At 35.8% G+C, this 23309-nt stretch overlaps 1 protein-coding gene across 1 annotated transcript in view; it reads right to left on the bottom strand.

Moving 5' to 3' along the window:
• The window catches only part of LOC141813959 (phosphatidylinositol-3-phosphatase myotubularin-1), a 35920-nt gene extending 27346 nt beyond the window's left edge, over positions 1-8574 (bottom strand). The window contains exons 1-5 of the mRNA XM_074701963.1: positions 8457-8574; positions 8291-8362; positions 6458-6532; positions 1095-1166; positions 527-596 (exon numbers count right to left, since the gene is read on the bottom strand). Of these exons, the coding sequence (XP_074558064.1) occupies positions 527-596; positions 1095-1166; positions 6458-6532; positions 8291-8362; positions 8457-8510 (343 nt within the window). The 5' untranslated portion in view covers positions 8511-8574. The remainder of the gene's footprint in view (positions 1-526; positions 597-1094; positions 1167-6457; positions 6533-8290; positions 8363-8456) is intronic.
• Between the last annotated feature and the right edge of the window lie 14735 nt (positions 8575-23309).

The raw sequence follows: 23309 nt of genomic DNA, 5'->3' as shown, positions 1-23309 counted from the left end.
GAGGGAAGAGAAGGGTCATGGCAGTGGAGGATCAGTGGTCCTTTGCACTCCAGTTACAGTTGATATCAGGTGGGCCTAGCAGTGAGTCATATGTGAATGCGGATAGGAAGAGATGGATCGTAGAGGCGAAGAGCGAGGCAAGACCAACTCTTTGCGCACTTTTTGGTTTTGTCCTTTGACTTAGTCAATATTTAGGTGGAAGCAAAAATAGCCAAAACTAAATTTGCAAGGTCATTTGTGGGCGGTCATCCCTTCCACACATTGCATGTCATATTGATATCAAGGGGCATTCATATTACCCCCCTTCTGCGGAAATCAAATTCCTTCTCTGAAGTAATCATAGCATAAAAAAATGCTCACTTTCTCCAATCAATGACATGGAATAATCAAGTGTGGATCTTATGCTTTAGTGCATCACATCGAGTAGAACTAGTAACTGTTAATTATCTTATCTGCATTATAAAAATTATATATATATATATATATATATATATATATTTCTCAACACAAGTATCCTTGAACATACCAACAACTTGAAGAAGACGACGGGATGGTGCCTTACTAGATTGACGTGGAGCTGATGGGAGCTTCACAGCCTGAAATAAGAAGTTAAAAAGACAGAAAACACAACGAAATACTGTTTCATATTACATAACCAAAAAAACTACACAAGAAGAGTTGACAGAGCAGTCCAGAACAACAGGAGGATACTTACTCTGCAATGTTGGTACATAAACATGCTACTTTTGATTTGCTTTAATTTAATTAATACATGTATGTAGTACTCGTTTAATTTTTTTCTCCTTTCAATTGAGCCATCCAGCTTTTTCGGATCCTTTTAGTTTATTAAACAAAGTAGAGAGTGTTACAAATAAATGCTGATTAAAAATGCCTAGATCAGCTACGTTCAACTTGGCTTAAACCCATATGAATGAAGTATGCATCTAACCGTTTTAGTTAGGCTTCCACTTACATTCAGTTCAATGAGCCTTGGACATACAGCAGTATAAAGAAGCTTAGGATTTCGACAAAATCTGCAAACACTAATCTACCAGAAAATGTAAAAGATTAATATTGAAGTATTTTTTACTTACATATTTACTGAATTTTTCAATTGTTGCCAATGGGATGGTGCCTAGTCCAATTACCTGCTGTGACACCTCACTCTGCCAAAGAAAAAATGGGCAAATCATGCACAAAAAAGAGCATCATTCACAAGATATGGTAGCAAATAAGGGCATAACAACTGTTAGAAAAAGCACAGAATCACAAGGCTCTGGATTTACATTTAAATAAAAATGTCCATAATTCCTAATCTTCAGTGACAATGATAGTTGTTTCAGAGAGAAACTATGCAACCCTGATTGCCTAAACAGGCCAAAACTAACAATTGTCACTTGTTAGCTTATTTGAAGAAATAAACCTCCTTGTTTTATTTCACTAAACTATCTAGCATTCTTTCCGGCATGTTAGTTATTTCATAGATTATGGAAATAAAAGTAATATAGTGATAAACTAGATATAATTAAATCATTTTCTGGGATTTGGAATTTTCGACATTACAATTTTTTTAAGACTGGGGTCTTTAAAACATGTTCTATGCAAGTTGAAAATATTGTGCCAGAGTTTCAATCATCAGTTGTCATGTTACACTCAACACACCTGAAAGCATGAGATCAATGCAAATGGGTTTTAATACTATAATCCTCTTCAATTTAGCTAGTTTACCTCCAAATATATTATAACATGAATCTCAACAAATAATCTTGTAACATCTATAATAGATTAAATAATATTGCTAAGCTGTCTAGTAATATAATTGGTTTCACCAGATGCCCTTAAATATATCTTGATTAACTATTGGAATTGGACTTGCACTTAGAATGACCACACTATAATTGAAAGTGGCATCGGCACAAGATATGGACCTCAATTTTTCCAACTTTGGCATCAACTATTTTTGTAGTTGGTATGCTCTAATTGTGGATTCACCTCTTCCTCTCCCCTCGCTATTTACAATGTTTCATCTATCATCTACGGTATTAAATCTCATTATATGTCAATCAGCAAAGATGTAATTTACCGTTTTATACCATTTTGGTTGTCACACAGCATACAAAACACTTGATACGCTAACAATTGACTTCGCAAGCAATCTTCCTCCATGAAACTTCCTCGAGCATGTCTTGTTCTGTAAGAGGATTTCGTAGGTCTTTCACAGCTAGCGATCTCACCTTTTCTCAAAGGATTCCTACTTTCATGAGCTAAGGTTGCATTGGAGCAATTCTATCAATTATGCCCATGCCAACCAGCATATGGAATAGTCAACCAACTTGATATTGACTTCTCAAGCAATTTTCATACATGAAGCCGCCCTGAGCATGCATTCTTTAGAAAGCATTCCTCAAGCACATCTTCCATGTGAGGCTTCCCTAGGTCTTTCATGATTCTATGAGGGTTCCTGCTGAAGTTCGACTTCCGCAAACTAGGGTTCTATGAAAGCAGTTATGTGGTCTCACGATCTCATCTCTTGTGATGGTTTCTACTGGGGGTCAATATGTAATCTTCCTCCCTCACTTCTTTTTCTCCTTCCATCCTTGATTTCTCCTCATACTCATCAACATTATGGAATGTGATACTTAACTTAAAAACTATGGCAGGTACTGAATGTATCATCTCAGTGCACACTTCATAGAGTCTTCAAAATTCTACCAAGATTATAACAAGGTTCTTTTCTTTCAGTGAAATGTATGATTACAAGAACCTAAAGCATTTCATCTCTCATCATTATACTTACAAGAACCTAAAGCATTTCATCTCTCTCAAATTCATACTGATAATTCTAAGATGAGTTTCCACTTCAGAACTATTTAAGGTTCATAACAAATAAGTCAAGTAGGATTATAATCCCAATGGAATTAACCTAACAAGTATACAATCATAGGTTAACTCAAATCAAAATGAAAATAATTGATAAACTGATCCTCATTTAGATTCACTGGCTTACCAAATTCAGCTATGTCTTATATTAATCTGACCAGATAAGATTCAACTGATACTCATTCAGATTCATTATCTTACAGGATTTATATATAAGTCCCAAGTGAATCTGACTTGATAAGATTCCATTTCCAATTAAGCTTCAAAAAATATCCCAACCGTATTGAGGATAAAACAAAATAGGAAAAGGAAATGTTAATACTGTCAGTGTATGTTTATGACAAATTTGCCTCCAATATTTTCACTTCATTTACACCATGGATGTTGTGAATTGAATCCCTTAGGCCTTGTTTCCATGAGGCAAGGAAACCTCTAGGAAAAGAAGGTTGAGAGAAAAAGCGTTGGAAAAAAGTTTTGGGGTTTTCCTCATTATGATTTTCTAGGAGGGAATAAAAGAAGTGAGTTTTCCTTCCAACCAGTTCCTTGGAGGGAAGGAAACTTTAATTTCAAAATTTTATTGGTTAAAAACCTTAACAAAACAGAAATTAAAAAAAAACTTGAAAAATAATTTTTAATTTTATAAGGTCAGATTTGAGCTTCATTTTTACTTAGTCGTCGCTAATTTACAGATATCCCTCACCACGTAGGTTGGCACTTGGCCTAACATGTTACAGAGTCAGATTTTCTTTTCTTGGGTCTTAACAGTATATGTTGAACTAGCCTTAACAGATGTTTGCGGCTCTCTTGGACCTTACTAGGTAGCAGTGTGTTTAAGATTCCTTAGTCTCATATTGCCACTTTGTGGTTGTTATGAGCCATTTAAGTAAGGTTTCATTCTCTCCCAAAGGATACTCATCTTCGAATTGAATGGTAACCATGAATAAAATGCAGACATCTTAAGAAAGTTTGTTCTAATTAAATGCTTATCAATTACCATAATCATCTACATATAATATACACTATGGAAGTTAATCTTCAATAAGATTTGTAAATTCATCTAATACCTATATAGAAAGATAAGAAATTAGTGTAAATCCTTGATGTAAGCTTAAATAATAAAAAATATTGAGTATGCTTCTAATAGTTCTAACAGTAGTAAATACTACGATTGGCATATCAACACGTCGACAAAAATCACTAGATACTTCTCTTTTAAAAGACCTATCACGACATACCAAAGATTTTTTTTTAAAGATTTTCTCAATCAATAAAACCATGTGTAAATTATTCTCCTTTTTAATATGTCCATTAGTTAATTGTTAAATAAGTGAATATTTATAATTGATCTCTTGAGGATTAGACCAAATTGACTTTTGAAAACTGTTGTTTCACTTCTCTTTTCATTTCTCAATAGCTCTTTCAGGACCTCTTATATAGTCACTTATTAACTTATTCCTTTATAATTAGGCAACTTAGTACTCCCTTTTAATTTTACGAATTATTAGTAAAGAGTTTTTCCAATCATCAGGTATCTTCTCAATTATCAAAACTTTTGTTAGATAACAAAGTTAATCAAATTACACATGGATATCATAAACTTTTTCTACATCTACCAGAAAACCATTCAAACATAAAACCTTTTACTTTTCTTTGTTGTTTTTAAGCTTCCTTTACCTCATTGATCAAGTGCTACAATGCATCTTTCACCGATAACCAAAAACACTATCGCTAAAGTCATTTTTCAATAGGATGTTAGTTAAGTAGTTTGCAATAAGTTTTTTTGCCATCTTTCTTTAATTTATTGATCATTGAAAAGAACCATATTGATCTTAATCTTTTATTTTCTAAACATTTAACATTGTTGATTCTCTATATTTTTTCCTTAACAAATAAATTTTGCACCTATAACAAGGTTGGAATCGTTAGTTGTGTTAGAATTTCAATCTTTGAGCCGAAAAATACAGTATTTCACTACAATGCTGCAGCAAAAAGGTGGAATCCGCCACCTCAGCGGCCCCACACGGTCGACCCCACACGGCCGGCCCCATGACCATCTATGAGGAGACAGTATTTCAACACCATTTGTGAGATGGTTTCGATCATTCAAATTAAAATTAATCCATTACAATTGTATAGACATTAATTTTATAAAAAGATATAATTTATTAACTATATTAACAGCAACTTAATTCATGTTAACTAATCAAGTTTAATCATTTTAAGTTAAAAACAATTGATAGAACTATAAGCTTTAATTAAAAACTATAAATAGCCAACTATGTTAACTACTAATTTATTTAATTTTACATCAACTTATCTATTTTACAAATTTTTATTAACTATTATATAAACATTGATTAAACAAAAGTATAATTAAAGTTAAAATCTATCAATTAACCCATTTTAACAATTCAAATAAAATCAATTAACCAAATCATAAACATTAAAACAGTTATTCAAATTATAATTAATCAATTGATTTAACTATTTATACCAATTAAGTCAATCAATTTATTACATCGATTAAATTAACTATCAAATATAACTAATTAATTAGAGAAAAATGATTTAATTGATTATATATCTCAAGAGTCTCTTAAAGACCCAAAGCTCCTAAGACCAGCGAGATCTCCCTCCCAAGTCCAACAAGGCAAATGAATGAAGTAAGAAATGTCACTCGTCTATCTCCTTCTAATAGTGTATGTGACATCGTTCCTCCTCTTGCTCCAACCAATAAAAGAATATTACCTCAACGTTGCTTCCTCAACTTCTCTAATATCACTTCCTCAATGTTGTCGGCGCCTACTTCATTCTAGTAAGCTTGTTGCCTTCTCTTCTTCTTGTCTACTCTCTCGTTTTAACCCTTTCTTCCCCATACCTTGATCAACAATTGGATCCAAATTCACAAATGCAAAGCTAAGGCAATTTCCTCGGATATCAGCCAATACCAAGCGAGACCGAATGAACCTCATCACATATTAGGCCAGGCAATGTGCCAGCATAGGTAGCATAGTAACACTTTGCCTGTATCGGCCAATTTTAGGTATCGCTCCCACAAGAGAATGGCAAATCTCAATCATGCCAAGCGGCACAACTCAAGATTTCAATCGTTGTCTTGTACCACATCAACTCTACAAAAATTACTCATCCATGTTCAACCCAATAATGGATTCCCTTGCAAACCTATTCATGTCTAGTGAATAGGTTTATAGTTGACTTAATATACAGAACATGAAGAATTGTTGCCTCAATCCATTGTAAATTATGGATTTTTGTGTATTACAATTAATAGAATTAAAAAGTTGATGTGAAAATTGATGAAGGGTTGGAAAATGGTACTAAACATAGTTTTCAATAGATATATACTTCTTTATAGCCAATACTACAAGGTCAACTCCACATTGCAATGATAATAATCAACATCAAAAAAATAAATAATGAACAATTGCTACAATTGTCAACTATACAGATTAAGAAGATAAAATTTATATTTCCCATTTCTACAAATTAGAATAGCCATCTGCTGTTCTTTCACAATTTTCCATACTAAAAAGGCAAATATGTTGAGACTTCATACCACAAAGAGAATGCGGAAGTTTGTAACTGCTAGTGTTCCCGCCTCATCAGTATTGACTAGAACAACACCGTGCCCCTACCAAAAGTAACGAGAATTGTTAAACGATCAAGGACAAACAAACTATTCATGAAGATTATTTAAATGGGACCAACTTCTCAAGCTCTTCTCAATAAAACAATTGAAGAATTACTCGTCATAAACAAAATATAATTGTCCATCGATTTCAAAGTAACAGGATATTATCGATAAAAGAATAAGAATAACTTAACTTCTCAGCAGTCTAAGATGATTTAGAGAGGGAAAGAACCATTACATCGTCCCAACAATGAGAAAGTCATGACTACCATCTTGTAGAGAGAACAAAATAGACTGCCATCTGAAATTCCTGTCGACTTATCTAAATTTTAATGAGAAACAATGCTTATTGTTCTGCTCAATATTTCATTAAGATTGTCTAGGTACTCTTTAACAACTAAAACTACCTAACTTTGCTAGCTTAACATCACCATATCATTCAATGCTTATGACATTCACATATGTATTATGCAACTGAACAAAAATAATGTTATCTAAGCGCACATGTGGTCAGTACTCATCGTCATAATCAAGGAGTTATAATTTGCAAAACGTATTCACTAATTCACAAAAAGTTTTCCCTTCTTTTCATTTTATCATCCAATCAACAGTAGCATTATGGAATGCCTAGTAGTAAAAAAATATATCACAGAACTGCTCAAATTAGCCCACTTGTGCAAAAGTATCTGATTTCGGTGCTTCATTTTGTTTTGTTTTCATTCTCATTTATATCGTTGCTTGTCATTCTTACTAGGAGAATTTTTTTTCTTCAATGTGGTCAATAATATAAAATTTTGTGAACTCTAATGTAAAAAAGAAGGAAGAATGGAGGAAATATAAAAATAAAAATAGAAGTTTACAATTTCATTTTTCTCCTTGTTAGCTTGCTCAACAGAGGGCCAGTTTACCTAGAGGTAAGATGACTTGTGCTAGACTGAAAACACTGACCTAAGATGAACTTGAGGTGCTCAAACCTTGCCTGGTCACCTAGGCAGCACCTGAGTGCAATTTGGCTTTTTTTTTAAGTGCAAAGCACACAATAGCATCGCACAAATTGGAAGTCTCAAACTGTTGGATAAATGTACCGGACCATCAAACACTTATTCGTCAAGCACCTATTCAAAGGTGGTGTTATATGGTAGAAACAGAACTTAACCATCTCAATATACAATGTTTCAATGGTGAACAAGACTCTCTATCATATCCCTTCACAATACACCATCGAACACTTCCATTGCCCACATTTAGAGAGTTTTTCTCCATATTTTAAGCCTTAACATATATTTCATCGAGAAAACAACACTTAATTCCATTATATACAATCATAAAAGCTTAATCACGTTCTACCCAAGCTTCCCCAATGATATTCAATATCAGCACGCTGCTCTTTTAAATTCCTCATAATTATTTTTAAAAAGGGTAATTATTTGCATCTGACTAGTAGGAATTTTAGTGGCTGATTATATTTTGCTTATCATACCAAAAAAAACTTTGATACGGTTTGGTCCCTGATATGCTCAAAGAGGAGCCTAACTTCTGAAGCTTTGGCCCCTCAAAAGACAATTCTTCGTGACCAATGACAGTGCACCAGAGATATTGTCGTGATCACAAAGAATGGGACAAAGATATAGGGCATAAAGAATGGTCTATCAATACACCCAACAAAAGGTAAAAATCATAAAGAGCGCAAGATATCTGCTAGACTGAAGGCGACAAATGCGGTAAACAGAAAAATCGCTAGATATGGAAGCCGCCTACCTGCACGAGAACATCCTCGGACTCCAATAGGAACTCACTCATGCCATGCGAATGCGACTCAGACTGGCGCAACTGCGACAGCAAGAACACGCCGTGGAAATTGGATGAGTCCGTAATTAGGGCACGAGCATTAAAGAAGAGAGAGGAGGAAAGAAGGATCAAGAACCTCTTCCGGAGTCCACTCGACGAGGAGAGACTCCCAACTTCCGGAACCGTCCATCCCCGTCTACCGCTTCTCTCGCCAGGCTCTCCGGTGGTTGCCCGACGGGGCCAAGTCACAACGGGGCGTGGGCGAACCAGGAGGTTTCTTTCAATATTTTCCGATACCTTCCTTTTTTCTATGTTTTTTCGGAAAATTCCATTTCAAACCCATACGTTATCTTCTTTTTGAAATTGCCTCTGAAAGTTTCAGCAACTGCATGACACCCCTAATATTTTCAAACTGTTATCATTTCATTTTATTTTTTAAAAAAAATATATTAGATATCCAATTTATATCCTGTGATTGTGATAGACGATCTGACTGCATATTTCATTCATCAAATAAATCCAATAAATATTGCGTGGGTTTTGAATCCTAATTATTAAAAAAAAATATTCCACGTTGCTTGAGGGATATCATTTCACTTTATAATCTTTAACACTGTGATTCATGAACTATTGAAAGAGTTGTATTTGGAACAGAGCCCTAGATTTCTATGTGTCACGAGTAGGATTACAAATTGATTTTATTTATCAAAAATCCATAATAAATTCAAACAAATGTAGTATAGGAGTCTCGAGTCGTATTTTTTCAAGGACTAGTAGAAAATGTTTAAATCAAGCTTGTATGTGTCGTTCTTTTTGGAGTTTTCAAATATAAATGGGTTTTGGAGTTTTGGAATAAAATGCAAATTAAAATTGGCAAGTAAATGAAAAATACAATTCACTAATCAAAAAAAATGAAACCCTAAAGCAAGCTAAACTCTAATTCAAGTTAAACCCTAATGCAAGCTCGGATTCAAAGTTTACTGACTATCAAAATGGATTTCACAGTTTAATAGGTGCAAGCAAGGAATCAAACACTACAATAAATTGAAATTAGTTAACTAACCTAAAACGTAATCAAATTGCTTAAACAAAGCTAATTGTCCTCTGATACTTCAAGATAAATTTTGCACGGGAAAGTTTTGGCACGGAACAGTGCTCAAGAAATCTACACTGTCACTACTCGAATGAATACTAGTAAAATCTAGAAATCAAGACCAATTCAAATCATCAAGTTTAACTACAAAATCCAATGATTCCAAACAAACAATTCAAATTCACAATGTTAAAGACTAATCAACGAAGTTGCAGAAATGAAATGTGCAGAAATAACAAGAACAGAAAACAATAAGCATCTAATCCTTCTCTTTTTCTTCGTATCTCCTCAGTGGGGTGTCAAACTGTCGTTGAATCCACAATGTGGGTTCAATGATTCCTTCAAAAACTTCAACTTGGTCTCTTGTGTAATGTACTCGCTGACAGCACCTCAAATTGCCCGGAAAAATCCTCTCTGGCCAAGAACAGACTGCTGCACGCGGCTGTTTGAGCTGCAAAATGGATTCCACTGCTTCAAGCTTGCTTCAATCGATTCGCTGATGATTCCAGAATGCTCCTCAAACCTCAAAGAACCCCTCTAATGGAACGCGGCTTCGGATTGCACAGTAGGTAGTCGGAACAAGCCGAAACAGGGAGGGAAGCCGCCGGTGAAACTCTCGTCGTCGCGCCTCCTCTAGCAGCCGGATTTCACCCAATCGACCGGCGTTGAACTCTTTGGGGATCAAGGATTGCAATAGAATCAATTTGGGTGGACGGGGTTGGCCTAGGAGTTACACCGATGAACAAAGGAATGCGTTCGGAACGAAGATGAACAGTTCCTTTAATTCGGCTTTATATACCATTGATTAATCAAATGATCTGAGCCGTCCATTTTTGATCATGTGATGGAGCTTTGATCTGGGGTTTAGGGCAGCCTAGGGTTTGTGAAAAATTGATAGATCTTGATCGGACTTGAGTTTGGTCATGTCCTCCATGTGGCTTGATCAATTTGGGCAAATTTGGCTCGATTCGATCGCGGTTAAACTCGATCTTGATCCAATTTAAGCCCTACAATCAATTAAACTCAATTAATGCAAAAATTTATAATTAAATCATGAAAATTATAATCAAGCCTCAAATCATGCAATATAGAACAAATACGAACGAATCGATTCATTTCATAATTTATTTTCATGTAAAAGCTCAAAAATAAATCGATTAAAAATATATAAAATCCTAACTCATCAAATTCCCCCACACTTACCCTTGAGCGTCTCGCTCAAGTCAACAAAATAAACTAAGATCGTACCCCCACCTAGATCATTCTTAATCATGATTAGAAACAATTTAAAGAGAATTATCTAAGTTGTAGAGTCTCAAAAGCTTAAACCGATGGACTAGACTCTTGTACTTGATTAACCACATAGTAAGTTTCACCCTTCATGATTAATTGATATAAATGCATCACACTAAATCTCATGAGGTTGTTTTCAATAGATAAATCAGTGGCTCTCACCCTAATTCTAATTCATGATCAAAGTAAAGTAGGGCTTACTCAAACAACTTAAGTTTCATGCACTTCCATAGGCTTACTTGCTTTCTACTCTCCACTACCATTCTTGATTTGGAACACCTATTAAGGATTATTGACGATATATAAGAATTCATGAACTGATATCAATGAAATAAAAAATTATAGAAAGAAAATTTTAAGAAAAGTGTTTTAAGGAAATTCAAGTATAGTGGTAGACATGGATACAATTAAATGTTAATCAATGATCCCTTGCCCTCTTTTCTAATTCCTTTCTTTTGTATCATATTTGTTTCTGTTTGTTCTTCAACTCCATGAAACCATTCGGGTCTAAGCTCCTTCAATTTCTCTTCTTGATACATGCTTCTTATCCTCCCTTCATTTTGTTTCAATATTGCCATATATGTGCCATGTTTTGTTTTCCCTTTGAAACTAAGCCTAATTTCTTCACATTTAGGTTTTAAAAGAGCTAAGAAATAGCAACCAATCATCAGAAATCAAAATTCACCTTACACGAATCAGAAATTTCAATGTATCATTAGCACGTTTAATTCTGAAAATTACTGAAATTTAATCTGAAATTTGGCTTGTTCTCTCTTGTTTCTTGCTGTTTTTCCTCCATTCTTTTTCCATCATGAAGCTTGATTACTAATGCCAATATCCATGCAAATTTCTGTGCAATTTAGATTCGGATCAGCCCCTCAAAAATAGCAAAATCGGCTAGAAAAACTAAACTATTTTTTTCTGGTTTTCTGATTTTTTTCTGTTTCGATTTTTTGATTTTCCTTTTGCTGCCTTCAAAGCTCTGGACAACTTGATATCTGAATTTGTTGTTTAGAAAGCAACTAAATTGGAGTAGGTTTTATCGTGGTCCAATCACTGATCAGAATCGTGAAACCATCTTGATACATTCCACACTCTTCTTATTTTACTCTCTTTTTTTTTTCTTTTTTTTTCTTGATTTTTTTCTGATCTTTCTGATCTGAATTGATGTCATCTGAGTTGTATCCATAGTGTTGGGATCGAGGCATTTGCTAGAGGGGGTGAATAGTGATTTCTCGATCTTTCTCTACAAGATAGTTAGCAGAAGCAAAATACAATATACAAAAGAAAGAACAATCGCTGACTCGTTCGATTTACTTGGTATCCACCTCAATGAGGTGATTAATCCAAGGATCCAGCACCTTTGCAAAAACTTCTCCTTTTCAAAGAGCACTTTGAAGGTGGAGAAACCTTTACAAATCGATCTCTTCTTTGTACAAGATTAGATGAAGTTTAGAAAGATCCCTAGATATAGAAGAATTTATAAGCATCTACCATTGATGCCCATAGAGTAGTTCAAATTCACAAAATAGGGAAAGAAATGCTTGAAGTACATACCTCACTAAATCGCGGTTGTCGATTTTCTCACCTATGACGTGGAGCCCGTTTACAATCTCCTTGAACCGTCCGTGCATTTGGCTCACATTTTCGTGAGGCTTCATTACGAAGGATTGTAGTTGACCCACCAAGAGATCCCTCTTGGCTCGTCTCGATTCGCTCGATCCTTCATTCAATTCAATGAGTTTCTCCCAAAGTTCCTTGGCCGAATTGAAAGGACCCACTTTGCTTAGTTGCTCTTTTGAAAGTCCACATTGCAAGGTGGTTGTGGCTTTAGCATTTGCTTGCGCTTTCTTGCATACGTCCTTTGACCAATCTTTTATAGGTAGAGGCGCTCCGGTTGTATCCTTGGGCTTTTCAAAGCCAACTGCAACACTAAACCAATTTTCAATATCGTTCATTAGATAGTACTCCATCCTACCTTTCCAATATGCGAAATCGTTGCCGTCGAAGTAGGGCGGTCGTGCGGTGTTGTATCCCTCTTGAAACGCCATTAGAATTCTTTCGGTTGAATGTTACTTCGCGCGAAAGGGACCAGGCTCTGATACCACTTGTTGGGATCGAGGTGTTTGCTAGAGGGGGGTGAATAGTGATTTCTCGATCTTTCTCTGCAAGATAGTTAGCGGAAGCAAAATACAATATACAAAAGAAAGAACAATCGCTAACCCGTTCGATTTACTTGGTATCCACCTCAACGAGGTGACTAATCCAAGGATCCACACACAACAAGCACCTTTCCACTATGAAACTTCTCCTTTTCAAAGAGCACTTTGAAGGCGGAGAAACCTTTACAAATCGATCTCTTCCTTGTACAAGATTAGAAGTGAAGTTTAGAGGAAAAGGAATCAGGTTTACAGTGATTGGAGTTCGTGCAAGAATATAGAAGAATGAATCGCTACTTCTCCAATCGTCAAACTGCGTTTTTATAAGTTTTTTAGCATCAGTCGACTGATCCAAGGGCCAGTCGACTGATGGACTTCAACGGCTATGTAATATGCATTTAATCAGCTAGCTGTCGCTCCAACGGTCAAGTATCAGTCGACTGCCCACTCGACCAGTCGACTGCCCAGTCGACTGCTCACTCGACTGATCTTTCTGTCAACTTCGGTGTGCTTCTGATAAATCATCAGTCGACTGGTGAAATGGTCTAGTCGACTGGTAAACTGGTCAGTCGACTGGCATCAGTCGACTGGCAAACTGGTCAGTCGACTGATCAAGCTGAAACTCCCTTTTCAGCTTCTTCTTCAGCCCTTAGCCTTGACACAAGCCTTCAAACGCCTTCCACAAATCTCGTGCCTTTCCTTGCACTAGCTTGAGACGTTTCCCTTAGCTTCGTCGTGCTAAGTCTTCCTTTGCCAAGAGGCCGCGCCTCCGGGACTTCATCCTTTGCCAAGAGGTCTCGCCTCCGGGACTTCACCTTTGCCAAGAGGTCGCACCTCCGGGACTTCACCATTTGCCAAGTCTTCCAACCTGGACTTTCCTGTGAACTCAATTCACACATGTTAGATCACCAACATTGCCTAACTTAAACTCATTTTAGCCAAACATTAAAATCCAATTCACTTGGGGCAAGATTGCACCAACACATAGTCTCTTGTATTCCAATCCTACTCAGTCAATTGATTTGCAACTGAGTTCTTGCATTCATTGTTTTTGTTTCTTTTTTTTTCTGATTTTCTGAATTTCATTCTGTTTTCTTTGATTTTTTTTCCTTTTTTTTCTTCAATCTGATCTTGCTGAATTCTTTGCTTTCTCAACTCAACACATTTCCTGAAATATAAATCAGTCAATTGCCATTGAGACCGATCCATATGAAGCTTCCAAAGTTAAAATTTACACATTGCTCATTGTTTTGGCACATTTACTAGCTCTTGATTCCCACTTGGTTTACAAACTCAATTTCCACAATTTGAATTCTCCTTTTCACAATCATTTCTGAACATTTCTATAACATTCTTTGTGCTCTCTAATCCGGCCATGAAACCAATTATTAGTGCCCAAATCCGGCCATTAAACAATTAACTTCTTATTTTTCATCTTCATAACATCTCATCAATAGAAAACCCTCAAAATTACTCCTCAACTCCATTACCTTGCAAAAATTACTGAATGCATTCTGATATCAACTAATTCCATCTCAAATCAGCAATTCATAAGCAAAGAAACCAATGAGAATTAAAAATAACTCATTTTCACACCTTGCTTGGTATATTTTGGGCATTTGCAACCTCCTTTGAAAAATTCACATCTTCATGTATCCTCATAAAAACCAGCCAAAGCCCCTGTTCTTCTTCCCCGTGAGCCCGACACTGCGCGCCACCTTCCTTCGTCGGAGAGGAAGAAATCATCGCTGCTGCTGCTCGGCTTCTTCCCGTGATGCCGGAGCTCTGCCAGAAGATGCGCCGGTTGAAACGGAGGAAGGAGAAGCCAATCCTTCCCTCATTCTCCTCTCTGTTCGGCCATGTAGGAGAAAGAGGAGATCCTATTCTCGACCGTGTAAAGAGGGAGAGGGAGTCATGTGGGAGATGAGAAGAAGATATCTTGTTTATTTCTTTTCTCATAGCGATTTGTGAAATCGTTGCCAGTTTAACCGTAGCGCTTTGTTATCAATTTTTTCCGTGGTCGGAAGCTTATGAAGCATTCCGAACATCATTCCATCTTTATCAAAAATGTTCCGACTATTTATCCTAATCGACGGTCAATGGTTTACCATCAAAAACTACATCGGAAATACGATTCTCGATGATGGTTAGAAAGCCCCGAAACGATCGCGACAAACGTTGTTGCGTGGTTTCTGGAATAAGGCTTCTCTCGATTCGATCGTCATCGATTATCGGCTAGTACAGAAGACGATGATGCGCAGCTTGTGGCTTTTGAAGCCGTCCAGACGAGAGCTTGACGTGGATCACCAGTAGAGGCGGGACTTCGACAAGGACCGCTCGATTGATGCCAACATTGTTCAACGTCATCATCAATGAGGTATACATTTAGAATAATCTTTTATTCTGAAAATTTAAATTTCTTGCCATGTCTTGTATATGTTATTTCCTGTTTTGCCATGCGTGTGTTGTGATAATAATTAGATTAATTATTTGTATATTTTCACTGCGCTCGTTTGCGAAACTTGTAAACACACGCATTACACTGGGACGATCCCAACATTAATAGTTTGTTTGAGTAATATGTTTAATGGAGTCCAGTCAAGACTTGTCAAGTAATTTAGTCAAGGTTGACTAGATGCTTGAAAGTGAGTGTGAAAGACCAAACAAGTCAAAGGTGACTAGATGTTTGACAGGTAGTGAGAAGTCCAAGTAGGTCAAAAGTGACTAAATATTTGACAATTGGTGGAAAGTCCTAGTAGGTACTAAGCAATGACAGTAGAAGTCTTAGTCGGTATTAAGCAGTGGATGTTTTGGCGGGTTAGTTGGAAGCTAAACACTTAGTGGTGAAAGTTCCTGTGGGAGAGCTGAACACTTGGCGGTGGAAGTCTCAGTGGGTCAATTGATAGTTGAACACTTGACAAAGGTGTAGTCTTTAGAAGTGAACTCCAAGCAAGGGAGAAGTATCGGAGAAGTGAACTCTGAGTAAAGAAAAAATCTTAAGAGAGTGAACCTTAAGTAATGAGAAGTCTTTGAGGAGTGAACTCCAAGCATGTAAATCCAATAAGTCAGGTAGATTAAGTACTAGGCTTGTTTTATATGTTGTTTGCATGTATTGTCTTACAAGAAGCTGGATTGGACAAAGACTCGGAAGATCAGATTTTTCAGAGATTGGACCACGTTTGGGCAACCCAGACTAGTCCAAATGATCGAACCTTGCCTAGTCGATCAGACCATGTGTAGTCGACCAGAACAAATTTGATCGATCAAAAAGCCTAAGTTCGATCTATATTCATGTGATTTAATCAGTCAACCAGAATAAATTCGATTGATCAAGAAGCCCAAGTTCGATCTATATTCATGTGATTTGATCTTCGGATGAAGTTTGACCAAGTTTTAGGTGACTGGAGGTGTTTAAGGTGATCGAAAGTCATAAAATTCAACCTGATCCACAGTCGAAGAGGATTGAATTTGCAGCCGAGTCTAACAGAGTTTTAGACTACTAGAAAGACTTCCCATCGATCAAAAAAATATCGATCGAGCTCTATAAAAAGGGAGACGAGGCACCAACTTCCAACATCAACTACTATCAAAGCAATGTCATTTAGTGCTCGAAAAGTGCTCAAAGTCTTGATTATGTGATCCGAGAAGCGTCAGAAAGAGTGTCGCAACATTCAAGACTTCAAGACTGGATCAACATGCATTTGTTTGTTTATTTATTTACATTTATATACTATTTTATTATTGTGCTTGTATTCAATCTTATAAGAGGTTTCTCCAGTGTCGAAAGTTATCTGGAAAGGAGAAAATACTAGTGGATGATGATTCATGCATAACCTTAGACATAGCAACCCTAGAGGGTTGTGAACCAAGTGAAATTTAATTTGTATTCTTGTTTTGTTTTATTATTTATTTTACATGACGCTGTGTAACTAACTCTAATAGATAAGAACAAAATAAAAAAAAAAGATATGTTATTCACCTCCCTCTAAGGTACAACCAAGTCCTACATATCTTATAAGTGATATCAAAGTGATATTATTTCCAAAGGATTAACCACTCAAAGAAGCAAATATTTGTAGGAGATAACTTCTCAAGAGGAATTTCGCACGATAAGACTATCTTATTTTGATGGAGTTAACTTCACTTATCGGAGAAGTCAAATGGAGTACTACTCAATGACTAATATCGAGCCATGATTTGTTGTGAGTGAGGACTTCAAAATATTGACAAATGATGATGAAAAAGTACTTGAATTTAGAAGATGCACAAATTAACTATAAAAGAAAGTACAAATAAGTATCAAGGTAACAATGACACTACACTTGCTAAGTTGGCATTGGACCAACTCAAAAGCTAGGTCTTTTAAATGCACAAAGGAGTTGATTGAGATTCATAAAGGTACATGTGATTCTAGAATATCAAAGTGTGATTTATATTTAAATCAATTGTAGAATTGTGGGATGAAGGAAGGGAAACCATTAGCCAACTCAACATATGCTTTAAGGAACGATCTACGTGTCGTCGAAGAAAGTATGAAAAATCAGATCTTAATAAGGGTACACCTTAAAAGTGTTCCTTTGTACTATTTTATGGTCATCTATGGTAGATGTCTATAAGGAGTTAAAGAACCTTTCTATGGTAAGGTTAAATGAATTATTTTGTGAATTCGAGCTTCGTGGATAAGGTAATGTTATTCTCTAAAAGAAAGGTTTAGCTTTTGATGGTGAGAATAAGAAGACCAAGGAGGAAAAAGGTGGTCTCATTTGACTCTGAGCATGAAATCAAAAGTGAAGATGACATATTCTTAAGTGAAATAACTAATTTGTCAAAAGAACGATGAAAAGGAGCAATGAGCATGACAGGAGGTCAAAGACCCAGAAATATAAACATACAGTTAAATCTAAATATCAATCAAAAGTGACATGTTTTGATTATAATAGGAAAGATCACTACAAGAAGAGTACTTCAATTATAAAAGCGAGACGAAAAGATTAAAAGAAAGAAGAAGTACTAAAAGCGACTTAAGATGAGTATTCTTCGTCAAAATCTTCAAATGAGGAGGAACTATGTAAGGTGACTAGGATTATGGTGTTCATTGTTGTAGCAAAAGGTGGAATCTGTCACCCAAACAACCCCACATAGTCAATTCCACAATCATATGCGAAGAGGTAAATCAAAAAATTGTAGTTGACCACTATGGGAGAGGGTATTTTTGTCGACTTCGTTGAGATTTGACATTTGTCTATTATAACAATATCTACCCCGCAATAGTCAACTGAACTCTACCCCGAGGGCAGGAATATGGTGTTCATGAGTATAGATGATGTAGTCTCAACTCTCAAGTGATGAGAAAATTTAATCGGACGAAGAAACCTCATCAACTTAAAAGAAGCATCATTAAATGAAGAAGGGTCGTCAGTAAGCGATAATGATAAAGGTAACCTTCTTCAAAGCTAGAAAATTTGTACGAAACTATTACATGTTTATCTAACTCTTTCGTGAAATCTTAAGACAAGGTTAAAATGCTTAAGGAGAAACTTAGGATCATAAACGAGAAAAGTACTTCATCCTTCACCTACATAAGTCAAAGGAAGGTTCTCCCAAAGTTGAAAAACTTAAGAAGAAAATGCCCTATTGAAATTGTAAGTGGATGAGTTAAAGAAGAACTTTTGACAGAGCCCTAGATTTCTATGTATCACGAGTAGGGTTGCAAATTGATTTTATTTATCAAAAATCCATAATAAATTCAAACAAATGTAGTGTAGCGGCCTCGAGTCGTATTTTTTCAATGGCTAGTAGAAAAGGTTTAAATCAAGCTTGTGTGTGTCGTTCTTTTTGGGGTTTTCAAATATAAATGGGTTTTGGGGTTTTGGAATAAAATGCAAATTAAAATTAGCAAGTAAATGAAAAATGTAATTCACTAATAAAAAAATGAAACCCTAAAGCAAGCTAAACCCTAATTCAAGCTAAACCCTAATGCAAACCGGATTCAAAGTTTACTGGCTATCAAAATGGATTTCACAGTTTAATAGGTGCAAGCAAGGAATCAAACACTACAATAAATTGAAATTAGTTAACTAACCTAAAATGTAATCAAAATGCTTAAACAAAGCTAATTGTCCTCTGATAGTTCAAGATAAATTTAGCACGGGAAAGTTTTGGCACGGAACAGTGCTCAAGAAACCTACACTATCACTACCCGAATGAATACTAGCAAAATCTAGAAATCAAGACCAATTCAAATCATCAAGTTTAACTACAAAATCCAATGATTCCAAACAAACAATTCAAATTCACAATGTTAAAGACTGATTAACGAAGTTGCAGAAATGAAATGTGCAGAAATAACAAGAACAGAAAATAGTAAGCATCCAATCCTCCTCTTCTTCTTCGTATCTCCTTAGCGGGGTGTCAAACCGCCGTTGAATCCACAATGTGGGTTCAATGATTCCTTCAGAAACTTCAACTTGGTCTCTTGTGTAATGTACTCGCTGACAGCACCCCGAATTGCCCGGATCCTCTCCGGCCAAGAACAGACTGCTGCACGTGACTGTTTGAGCTGCAAACTGGATTCCACTGCTTCAAGCTTGCTCCAATCGATTGGGTGAAATTCCGACTGCTGGAGGAGGCGCGATGGTGAGGGTTTCACCGGCGACTTCTCTCCCTGTTTCGGCTTGTTTCGGCCACTTGCTGTGCAATCCGAAGCTACGTTCCATTAAAGGGGTTCTCTGATGTTTGAGGAGCATTCTGGAATCATCAGCAAATCGATTGGAGCAAGCTTGAAGCAGCGAAATCCAGTTTGCAGCTCAAACAGCCGCGTGCAGCAGTCTGTTCTTGCTCGGAGAGGATTTTTCTGGGCAATTCGGGGTGCTGTCAGCGAGTACGTTACACAAGAGACCAAGTTGAAGTTTCTGAAGGAATCATTGAACCCACATTGTGGATTCAATGACGATTTGACACCCCGCTGAGGAGATACGAAGAAGAAGAGGAGGATTGGATGCTTACTATTTTCTGTTCTTGTTATTTCTGCACATTTCATTTCTACAACTTCGTTAATCAGTCTTTAACATTGTGAATTTGAATTGTTTGTTTGGAATCATTGGATTTTGTAGTTAAACTTGATGATTTGAATTGGTCTTGATTTCTAGATTTTGCTAGTATTCATTCGGGTAGTGACAGTGTAGATTTCTTGAGCACTGTTCCGTGCCAAAACTTTCTCGTGCGAAATTTGTCTTGAAGTATTAGAGGACAATTAGCTTTGTTTAAGCATTTTGATTACGTTTTAGGTTAGTTAACTAATTTCAATTTATTGTAGTGTTTGATTCCTTGCTTGCACCTATTAAACTGTGAAATCCATTTTGATAGCCAATAAACTTTGAATCCGAGCTTGCATTAGGGTTTAGCTTGCTTTAGGGTTTCATTTTTTTTATTAGTGAATTGCATTTTTCATTTACTTGCCAATTTTAATTTGCATTTTATTTCAAAATCCCAAAATCCATTTATATTTGAAAACCCAAAAAGAACAACACACACAAGCTTAATTTAAACTTTTTCTACTAGCCCTTGAAAAAATATGACTTCGAGGCCCCTATACTACATTTGTTTGAATTTATTGTGGGTTTTTGATAAATAAAATCAATTTGTAACCCTACTCGTGACACATAGAAATCTAGGGCTCTGTCAGGTATCCAAGCCTTGAAAACCTTGCCCTTACTAATACCCTTAATTGCATTCTTACACATAAGAGATGAGTTTCTATCAACCAAAGAAATGTAAGTTACTTCCTTTTGATTTTTTTTATACTCTATACTTGTCTTACAATACAACACATTGACTTAAAATATCATATTTAGATATTTGAAATCTGACTAAATTGTTCCAAGTTCTTCTTTAACTCATCCACTTACAATTTCAATAGGGCATTTTCTTCTTAAGTTTTTCAACTTTGGGAGAACCTTCCTTTTGACTTATGTAGGTGAAGGATGAAGTACTTTTCTCGTTTATGATCCTAAGTTTCTCCTTAAGCATTTTAACCTTGTCTTAAGATTTCACGAAAGAGTTAGATAAACATGTAATAGTTTCGTATAAATTTTCTAGCTTTGAAGAAGGTTACCTTTATCATTATCGCTTACTAACGACCCTTCTTCATTTAATGATGCTTCTTTTTAAGTTGATGAGGTTTCTTCGTCCGATTAAATTTTCTCATCACTTGAGAGTTGAGACTACATCATCTATACTCATGAACACCATATTCCTGCCCTCGGGGTAGAGTTCAGTTGACTATTGCGGGGCAGATATTGTTATAATAGACAAATGTCGAATCTCAATGAAGTCGACAAAAATACCCTCTCCCATAGTGGTCAACTACAATTTTTTGATTTACCTCTTCGCATATGATTGTGGAATTGACTATGTGGGGTCGTTTGGGTGACAGATTCCACCTTTTGCTACAACAATGAACATCATAATCCTAGTCACCTTACATAGTTCCTCCTCATTTGAAGATTTTGACGAAGAATACTCATCTTAAGTCGCTTTTAGTACTTCTTCTTTCTTTTAATCTTTTCGTCTCGCTTTTATAATTGAAGTACTCTTCTTGTAGTGATCTTTCCTATTATAATCAAAACATGTCACTTTTGATTGATATTTAGATTTAAATGTATCTTTATATTTCTGGGTCTTTGACCTCCTGTCATGCTCATTGCTCCTTTTCATCGTTCTTTTGACAAATTAGTTATTTCACTTAAGAATATGTCATCTTCACTTTTGATTTCATGCTCAGAGTCAAATGAGACCACCTTTTTCCTCCTTGGTCTTCTTATTCTCACCATCAAAAGCTAAACCTTTCTTTTAGAGAATAACATTACCTTATCCACGAAGCTCGAATTCACAAAATAATTCATTTAACCTTACCATAGAAAGGTTCTTTAACTCCTTATAGACATCTACCATAGATGACCATAAAATAGTACAAAGGAACACTTTTAAGGCGTACCCTTATTAAGATCTGATTTTTCATACTTTCTTCAACGACACGTAGATCGTTCCTTAAAGCATATGTTGAGTTGGCTAATGGTTTCCCCTTCCTTCATCCCACAATTCTACAATTGATTTAAATATAAATCACACTTTTATATTCTAGAATCACATGTACCTTTATGAATCTCAATCAACTCCTTTGTGCATTTAAAAGACCTAGCTTTTGAGTTGGTCCAATGCCAACTCACATTGTAGTGTCATTGTTACCTTGATACTTATTTCTTTCTTTTATAGTTAATTTGTGCATCTTCTAAATTCAAGTACTTTTTCATCATCATTTGTCAATATTTTGAAGTCCTCACTCACAACAAATCATGGCTCGATATTAGTCATTGAGTAGTACTCCATTTGACTTCTTCGATAAGTGAAGTTAACTCCATCAAAATAAGATAGTCTTATCGTGCGAAATTCCTCTTGAGAAGTTATCTCCTACAAATATTTGCTTCTTTGAGTGGTTAATCCTTTGGAAATAATATCACTTTGATATCACTTATAAAATATGTAGGACTTGGTTGTACCTTAGAGGGAGGTGAATAACATATCTTTTTTTTTTATTTTGTTCTTATCTATTAGAGTTAGTTACACAGTGTTATGTAAAATAAATAATAAAACAAAACAAGAATACAAATTAAATTTCACTTGGTTCACAACCCTCTAGGGTTGCTATGTCTAAGGTTATGCATGAATCATCATCCACTAGTATTTTCTCCTTTCCAGATAACTTTCGACACTGGAGAAACCTCTTATAAGATTGAATACAAGCACAATAATAAAATAGTATATAAATGTAAATAAATAAACAAACAAATGCATGTTGATCCAGTCTTGAATGTTGCGACACTCTTTCTGACGCTTCTCGGATCACATAATCAAGACTTTGAGCACTTTTCGAGCACTAAATGACATTGCTTTGATAGTAGTTGATGTTGGAAGTTGGTGCCTCGTCTTCCTTTTTATAGAGCTCGATCGATATTTTTTTGATCGATGGGAAGTCTTTCTAGTAGTCTAAAACTCTGTAACTCGGCTACAAATTCAATCCTCTTCGACTGTGGATCAGGTTGAATTTTATGACTTTCGATCACCTTAAACACCTCCAGTCACCTAAAACTTGGTCAAACTTCATCCGAAGATCAAATCACATGAATATAGATCGAACTTGGGCTTCTTGATCAATCGAATTTATTCTGGTTGACTGATTAAATCACATGAATATAGATCGAACTTAGGCTTTTTGATAGATCAAATTTGTTCTGGTCGACTACATATGGTCTGATCGACTAGGCAAGGTTCGATCATTTGGACTAGTCTGGGTTGCCCAAACGTGGTCCAATCTCTAAAAAATCTGATCTTCCGAGTCTTTGTCCAATCCAGCTTCTTGTAAGACAATACATGCAAACAACATATA

Source organism: Curcuma longa, chromosome 20 (assembly GCF_044706935.1).
Source record: "Curcuma longa cultivar G26 ecotype Majalengka, Jawa Barat chromosome 20, ITB_CL_G26_1.1, whole genome shotgun sequence".
NCBI lineage: Eukaryota > Viridiplantae > Streptophyta > Magnoliopsida > Zingiberales > Zingiberaceae > Curcuma > Curcuma longa.
The sequence above is the reverse complement of the archived record's forward strand: the minus strand, read 5'-3'. Positions and strand labels throughout refer to the sequence as shown.